At 39.3% G+C, this 8,786-nt stretch overlaps 1 protein-coding gene across 1 annotated transcript; it reads right to left on the reverse strand.

Annotated features, from left to right (window-relative positions):
- Positions 1-2,177: 2,177 nt before the first annotated feature.
- Positions 2,178-7,325, reverse strand: LOC108775338 (uncharacterized). The gene has a single exon (XM_018541668.1). The coding sequence runs from the start codon at positions 7,323-7,325 to the stop codon at positions 2,178-2,180; it is 5,148 nt and encodes a 1,715-aa protein (XP_018397170.1).
- Positions 7,326-8,786: the final 1,461 nt, after the last annotated feature.

Genomic DNA, 8,786 nt, shown 5'->3' on the forward strand with positions numbered 1-8,786 from the left:
GATACGTTACGCGCGTCGCGAGAACCGAGTCATATTACATCCGCGATAACGAGTGTCGCCGACCGGTCTAAGTCACGAGCGAGGACTTTAACCCGAATATATTCTTTAATTAAATCAATTCGACAATTGTAACCAACTATTCGGATTGTAACATAAGCAATTAACCACCAAAGTGTAATCATTCAATCGGGTAATTATAATAATTAAATAAAGGGTTAAATGTAATCAGTGGTAATAACCACTCGAAATTGTAAGTGTTATAATAAATAAAAGGGGTTATTTTAATAAAAGTGTGGTGCAGTGAGTGTTTGTTCTACGACCTTGACCACTTTCCTCGTTTTCCTCGTGGGTTCCAACCCTTTGAGCGGATCGAATCCCAAAATAATATCTTGTTGCACCGAGAGGTACAACAATGTAAAACAAGTACATGTACTATCAATTTTGATTACGCATATCGATATGTAAAGCAAGTACATGTAAATACTATTAAATTAATATTACGTCAAGATTAAAATTCCATTATTGTATATTGAGATACTTTTGCAAACGTTAGTTAATTTTTATTTCGTATTTATAATTGTTCGTTTTCTTACTGAAAATGAATATAGTTTCCAAGCTGTTGGGAGATTGTTTCTGCCATTTTGTTTATACTATTTGTTTGTCTTTTTATATAAATTATTTCTGATATTAATCTTTTGTAATAAGATATTTCTGAATCTAAAATCATGGGTTTATACGCGATGCTAATATTGTCTTTGTTAAATATTTTTTTTAATTTCTCAGAAATGTTTTTAAAATAGGGTACCATGAAATATTTATTTGTTGTTGTCAATGTGTTAGTCATAATGCTATTATTATGTTTAATTTTATGACTTAAAAATCTAATTCTTTGATTAATAGTTGAAAAAAGGAGTTTTAATGAATATCCGTTATTTAAAGTGTATTAATTAATTCAGTAATGTTGTTAATATCAATAAATACTATACAGTCATATTGTCAAAGAAAAGAAATAATTTCTGTGGTTTTTGTTTTTTACAATAGCTTGAAAACTATTCATTTTCAATAAAAACACGAACAATTATGAATACGAAATAAACATTAACTAACGTTTGCACAAGGATCTCAGTATAATAACTGATTTTAATCTTGACGTAATATTAAAATTAAAAGCATTTACATGTACTTGATTTACTTATTGACATGCGTAATCAAAATTGATATCTAATTTCGGCATTTCAACAATGATTTACACAAGATAATTTTGCGATGTATTACTCAATTATTGTACTTCCATTATACTGAAGATAACTTAATTCAAAGCCGAAACGTTTATTTTATTTGTACATATATCAATATATTTTCACTACCTAATTTAGCGTTGTAACTGTTATCTCATCTTATTTATTTATAAATAATTCTTTATCACTTTTTCTATCTCTTTTTTTGTAATATAGTTAGACTCTGATTTCGATTTTGATGATGACATCAATAAAGATATATTGAAAATGGTTACGACCACTGCTTCTAAAATGGTTGTATCTCCTGCATCAATCACGTCATCCGTAAGTTGCACATTATTTTATTATATAATTTAATTTCTCTCTTTTCCGCTTCCTACATTCTATTCATTTATGATTTGTAAACTTATAGGCAAAAGTGGCTGAAACCATTACTTCTGAAAGAAATGCAGGATTTTCTGCGCATGCAATAAACCAGGTAAAATAATATCTTTTAATACAAAAAAGTAAGGGTGCTGTTTATTCTTGCGCGAGGAAAGAAGGAAAATAATCGTCTCGCGGCGTCTCTTCCTTTTGACGAAGATGACTTGGTTTTATTACAAAATGAACGCTGCTTGCACGCAGCTCTTTACATGCGTTTTTACAGATTTGAACTTGTCGTTACAAGACTAAAACTAAAAAAAAAGAAAAACAGGTGACGCCAGAGTAGCAGCAGCGCTTCCTTCGCCTTTAGTGTGCCATCTAGATTAATATTTCGCGTGGCGCCAAAACCAAAACTCTACATGCCGGCCGCCTTGGAAAGCCATAGCTTTTCAATATAATAACGTAGTTGTACTTGGATAACAGCGGCTAAAACAAACTTAGATAATAATTCTGTTCACAAATTTAGATTGAATACAAGTAAATTGCTAGTTGACAAAAATAGAAGTAAAATAAGTATTATTGTTCAATGGGAAGTAAACTTAGTCTATTTGACGGTCTCTTGAAAATTTCCTTGGCAGTTTTAACAGTGACTGCTCTTATTGCGCCATCGGCTCCTGGATGAATTTCCATAACTCTACCAAGAGGCCAACACAATGGTGGTACATCGTCCTCTTTAATAAGTACCATGTTTCCGGGTGCAACGTTAATGTCTTCCGTTTTCCATTTAGTACGCTGCTGGAGCTGATTAAGATAGTCTCTTGACCATCTTTTCCACAAATGCTGTCGCATTTGTTCGACTCGCTTCCATCTAGAAAGCCTAGTTTCTCGGGTCTCGCTCATTTCAGGTTCTGGTAAATCGGTCAGCACGTCACCAATAAGGAAATGACCGGGGGATAAATATGCCAAATCATTGGGATCATTGGATAAGACAGTAATGGGACGGGAGTTGAGTACGGCTTCAATCTCAATGGAAAGAGTCTGCATCTCATCTGTCGTTAGCAAAGCGGTACCTACTACCCTTTTAAAATGAGCCTTGAACGATCGAACTGCCGCCTCCCAAAGGCCTCCGAAATTAGGAGCTCGAGGTGGTATGAAGTGCCACTGAAAACCTTGCACAGCGGCTTCGTGGGCCATTATGTCCTTATCTCTTGTAAATGTGCTATGCAATTCTTTTAGTTCGCGATTTGCTCCTACGAAATTAGTTGCATTGTCTGAGAAAATATGGCTCGGCTTACCCCTGCGACCAATAAATCGTTTAAGAGCGTGTATGAAGCCTTGTGTCGAAAGATCGAAGACTATCTCTATATGAACTGCCTTGGTTGCCATGCATACAAATATAGCTACATATGATTTCATAGTTTTTGCATTTCGTCGTTTGGACTCACGAATTTGAAATGGTCCGCAATAATCCACTCCCACACTAACAAAAGCTCGAGAAGCTTGCACTCGCTGCGTGGGCAATTGGCCCATGATGGGTTGAATAGTTGAAGGCGTGGTGCGAAAACACTTAATGCATTTTTTCAAAATGAAGCGAACCATGTTTCGACCGTTTAATGGCCAAAACCGTTGTCGTATAGAAGCCAAGGTCATTTGTGGCCCGGCATGTAGTAGTCGAGAGTGTTCATGTTCTATCAGTAATCTTGTGAAAATGTGTTTGGATGGCAATAATATAGGATGCCTTGCTGAAAATGGAAGCTTGGCTCTTTGGAGCCTGCCACCGACTCGTAAAATTCCTTGATCGTCCAGTATCGGCGTGAGAGACAATAAACTGCTATTTCTCGATAATGGCTTATGATTACGTAGGAGCTTGAGCTCACTTGCAAACGCAACTGCTTGCACTACTTTAGCTAATGATTGAGCAGCCATATTGTGCTCCCCTGCTGTCAAATTTCCAGTGAGCTTAGACGCGGAATTACGACAATTGTTAATAAATCGTAGCACGTATCCATGTATTCGAATTAACTTGTCAAATGTTGAATATTTGCTGAATATTTCCAACGGTTCTTGTTCGACTATCGCAGCTGTGACTACCCTTCTCATTTCGGGTGGATTTTGTTCAGCGAGCCAAGGCTTGACAGGCCACTTCGCTGCGTCCTTTGCCAGCCACTCTAGACCGTTCCACCATAACTTAGTTGTGAGCAATAGTGTAGGTGATATGCCTCTTGAAATGATATCTGCAGGGTTATGTGATGAATCAACGTGATGCCAGTCCTCTTGATTCGAAATATCCTGAATCGCGCTTACACGATTTGCAACGAAAGTATTCCATTTCCTGGGAGAAGACCTTATCCATGAGAGCGCTATTGTTGAATCTGACCAATAAAAACTACGAGTAAACTTGCAATTAACACATTCCATTATCTTGTGCATCAACTGAGCTAGCAACAATGCTGCACATAACTCCAAACGCGGAAGAGACATATTTCGCAGCGGTGCCACACGGGATTTAGCGCATAATAGATGTGTCTCATAATGATCTTCTGATAGCTTGCTCCTAACATACACGCAAGCGCCGTATGCTTTTTCGCTAGCATCTGCGAAACCGCACAGCTCTCGTATTTCAACATCGCGTGGAATTACCTTTCGTGGTATCCTTAACTCGTTTAACCTTGACAATTCTGATTCATAACGATTCCACTGTGTGTGGATATTACTGGGAACAGTTTCGTCCCAATCTATCTTTAGTTGCCATAATCGTTGTAAAATAATTTTTGCCGTAATGACGACCGGTCCCACAATTCCCAAAGGATCGTAGATACGAGCCGTGGTGGACAATATTTTTCTTTTCGTAATCTTGTGATGATTGCTCGCTAAAATGTTAAATTGAAATATATCATCATTCGAGTTCCATTGTGTACCAAGCGTGGGCAGGTTCACGTCTTCATAAATGTTTAGAATAAAGTCAGAGGCTGTCTCGGCCATGCCATCTAAAACTGCTTGCGAATTAGAAGCCCACTTGCGTAGAGAAAAACCTGCCTTGTTGAGTATGTTACTTACTTCGTTTCGTATTATGATAAGCTCTTGAATAGTATTGGCGCCTGTCAAAAGGTCGTCCACATAAAAATCGGATAAGATTCTTGCAGCTCCTAGTGGTACATTAGTCTGTTCCAGATTAGCTATCTCTTGCAATGAGCGTATCGCTAGAAAAGCGGCGGATGCCGTACCGTACGTAACGGTGGCTAATTCAAAGATTTGTATTTCTTTTTCACTATTATCACGCCATAGAATTCTCTGCAGACTTTGTTGAGATTCATCAATTAATACCTGGCGATACATTTTAGCAATATCTCCAGTGAGCACATACTGCCACATACGAAAATTAAGCAGAATGGAAAAAAGATCCTGTTGCAAAGTTGGACCAACCATCAAAATATCATTGAGTGATATTCCACTGTCAGTCTTGCAGGACGCATCAAAAACGACCCGAATCTTTGTAGTAGCACTGTTATCCTTGAAGACAGCATGGTGTGGCATGTAGTATGATGGAGACGTTTCCTGATGGCGCATTGTGATGGGCCTCATATGTTGTAGTTCAATATATTCTTGCATAAAGTGTGCGTAATTCTCCTTCATGTCAGGATGACGATTTAACTTGCGTTCCAAAGCCAGAAAACGCTTTAATGCAATGTCGTAAGAAGCTCCTAATGTTTGCAACTTACCTGCCTTAATCGGTAATTTAACTATGAAACGACCCTGCTCGTTCCGTCGATAGGTTTTCTCATAATGAGCCTCACATTCTCTTTCTTCAGCAGTGAGCATCGGTTTGTTTGAGATCTGTTCTGTATGCCAAAATCTTTCAACTGCTTGCTGCAAATCGGCATGACTCATAGATAAATGACACTGTGTTTTTCCCTGCGATGAAGCAACACTTGGAAATTTTCCACCTAACACCCATCCAAAGAGAGTTTTTTGTAGCAACGGATGATCCGGTGACTCCTTTATCTGTCCGATACATAAAATATTCCAGAATATTTCTGCGCCTAGTAGCATGTCTACGTCCGTTGAGCGATTGAATTCCGGATCCGCTATAGGCAAATTAGAAGGCAACTTGAATTTGTCCTTGTTAACTGTAAAGTTGGGCAAACGTTCTGTAATCAACTTCAAAATCAAGCAATCAACAACAATGTGATATGCATAATGTCTGGAACTTATTTTTACTTGCGCCATTTTCTTGATCTGACTGCACGTCTGATTAATTCCTGAAATTGAAACATTTGCTGGCCTCACCTCGAGGCCTAAACGACGCGCCAAGTCCTCAGTGATAAAATTTGATTGTGAGCCTGAATCTAATAAAATGCGACACCTTTGTCCTTTTCCTTGTGCATCGTGTGCATTTACGATCGCTGTAGATAAGAGAACTTGCGGAGCTATACTCGGCATAGTTGTATGCGCGACGTTCGCTGTGAATGAGCTTGGTTGCTGCTCAATCGGCTTTAATGGAATTGCTGTACTCGCGCCTTCTGCTTTCTCATTGGTAAGGTGGAGTAGCGTGTTATGTCGTTTTCCACATGTTTTGCAACCGCCCGATCTGCACAATTTTGCCGTGTGCGCTGAGGTTCCCAAGCAGTTCCAACATAACCTATTTTCTTTGACAAATTTGAAACGCTCTTCTGGTGAAAGCTTCAAAAACTGTGAACATGCATAAATTTGATGAGCCTCCTTGCATTTCAAGCAGGATGCTGTCTTTGAACTGTGGAGTGTTGAAGTCTTTGTCTGACCGTGCTTAATTTGCGATTGTGGAGCAACTTGTGCCTTATTTCTACTGATAGCCTCTAATACATGACATCGATGTTCCAAAAACTCGGTAAAGCTCTGTACAGTGGGAATATCCTCTCCAGAGATACTATTTTCCCATTCCTTATTTGTAGTATGATCCAATTTGCCAGTTATCATATGTATAATGAGATCGTCCCATGTTTCTGTAGGACGGCCAATCGCCTTCAAAGCTCGCATATGCTTTAAAAGTCCGTCGACCAAATGACGAAGGCTTGAATAATTTTCCTTAGATACCGGTTGCAATTCAAACAATGACTTGATGTGTTTCTGAATGATCAGACGCTTATTGTCATAACGCGCCTTTAGCATTTGCCATGCCTGCTCATAATTATCAGACGAAATCTCAAGCGAACAAATTACTTCAGCCGCTTCTCCCTTTAGAGATGATCTTAGATAGTGGAACTTTTGGATCCCAGTAATTGAGAGACTGTTATGAATGAGAGACTGAAAGGTATCGTGGAATGGATACCACTCCTCGTATGCACCTGAAAAAGACGGTAAGTTAATTCTTGGAAGCTTTAAATCGTTAACTGGTGCCTGATTACGCGCGACATTTGCGGTATGCGCTTCTACCACCGGAAAATTCACTACTTCACGAGAGACAATCAATTCTTGAAACTTTGAAATGACGTCGTAATACGTTTCCTCATATTCCACTCTCTCATGCTCGTGATTCTCAGCAAAATCGGGTCCCTCTTGTAATTGCTCTATCTCAGACTGCACTTCATCGAAATGAGCCCATGTAGCTTCGACCCTAACTTTACGCTCTGTCAATTGTGCCACTGTCATGTTGCTAACAGTGTCCGACGCAAGTGTGTTGTGCGCCCTTGTACAAAATGCCTTTAATTGTCCCCTACGCAATCTTAATTTTTTGAGCTTATCTTCCATGTTAGACCGATATGATTAAATGCAGAGGGAAATATGAAAACAATGGATATTTGTGCTGTTATGGAGACTTACCAAATCGTCGACCGATTTACCGAACCGAAATGAGCGATGCGTGAACTCAAATGTCGGTATCTCCACCGTTTCTTTGAATATGCTTCGTTGTCTGGTGATCCAGCTCTTACAATGCCGGATCCGACGTACTTGCCTTTTGAAAACCTTTGAAAATTCTGTTATCGTTATGCCTTAATGTTCTTGAAATTGCGGCGAGTGTAAATCACGAGAGCCCTTTGCTCAATGTATCTCGCTTAACCTCAACGGATTCCCGATCCGGCTCGAAGGACCATGTTTATTCTTGCGCGAGGAAAGAAGGAAAATAATCGTCTCGCGGCGTCTCTTCCTTGTGACGAAGATGACTTGGTTTTATTACAAAATGAACGCTGCTTGCACGCAGCTCTTTACATGCGTTTTTACAGATTTGAACTTGTCGTTACAAGACTAAAACTAAAAAAAAAGAAAAACAGGTGACGCCAGAGTAGCAGCAGCGCTTCCTTCGCCTTTAGTGTGCCATCTAGATTAATATTTTGCGTGGCGCCAAAACCAAAACTCTACAGGTGCCGTCCCATTAAACACAGACCATTTCGCGTTTTCTCTACCTGTCTCATTCAGCAAAAGCGGAACAGAATGTCGCGTTGATCGTTGGTAAACTAGTGAGAAATCCGATCCGTCATTCCGATCCGTGTTTAATGGGACGGCACCCTAAGGTTTGTTTGTATTTGAAATTCCTAGGTTTTTTTGGTAGATATTCGTAGCGAGAAAATACGAAAAACTAAGAATTTCTAAGATCTTATTTTAATTTATGTAATTTTTGTAAAATAAAAACTTTCCATCAGGATTTTTTTATTAACTGTAAATCAAGAGATGCGGTAGCGTCTCCGGCCATGTTCAAAAACTGCGAGACGCTACAAGTCTCTTATCCCGAGCCACCAAAGTCCATTTTTGGGAGGTGCATAATTACTAAAATATAAAAAATTTTGAATCGAACGTTATATGTCTTGAAAGGCGGCATCGCCACGAGTAATTTGAGCCAAAAAAATTTTTAATCGGTCAAGCCGTTATGGAGATATAAGCGGTCGAAAAGTGGTGATTTTAATGAAAAATTAAGAAACGTCTCCTTCTCCTTCTCCTTCTCCATCTCCTTCTTCTTCTCCTTCTTCTTCTCTATCCGCATTTTTAAACTTTTCAACATCCTCTCTCACCTTTCACTCGCACCTCCACCATCTTTGGTCTAACGAACCTTCTCCACTCGCCCCTCCCTCTCCCCCCACCACTGACTCCCGCCACCCCTCTCTTTCGCTGTATTTCACATTCTATCGTTATTACAACATTTTAACATCCTCTCTTACCTTCCACTCACACCTCTAACATCTTCGACCCACCGGACCTCCTCCACTCGCCCCTCCA

The sequence above is a fragment of the Cyphomyrmex costatus genome, unplaced genomic scaffold, assembly GCF_001594065.2.
Source record: "Cyphomyrmex costatus isolate MS0001 unplaced genomic scaffold, Ccosl1.0 scaffold2995, whole genome shotgun sequence".
In the NCBI taxonomy this organism is placed as follows: Eukaryota; Metazoa; Arthropoda; class Insecta; order Hymenoptera; family Formicidae; genus Cyphomyrmex; species Cyphomyrmex costatus.

Coding starts and splice junctions, on each gene's coding strand:
- LOC108775338 (XM_018541668.1), bottom strand. CDS start 7,325: ATGGAAGATAAGCTCAAAAAATTAAGATTGCGTAGGGGACAATTAAAG.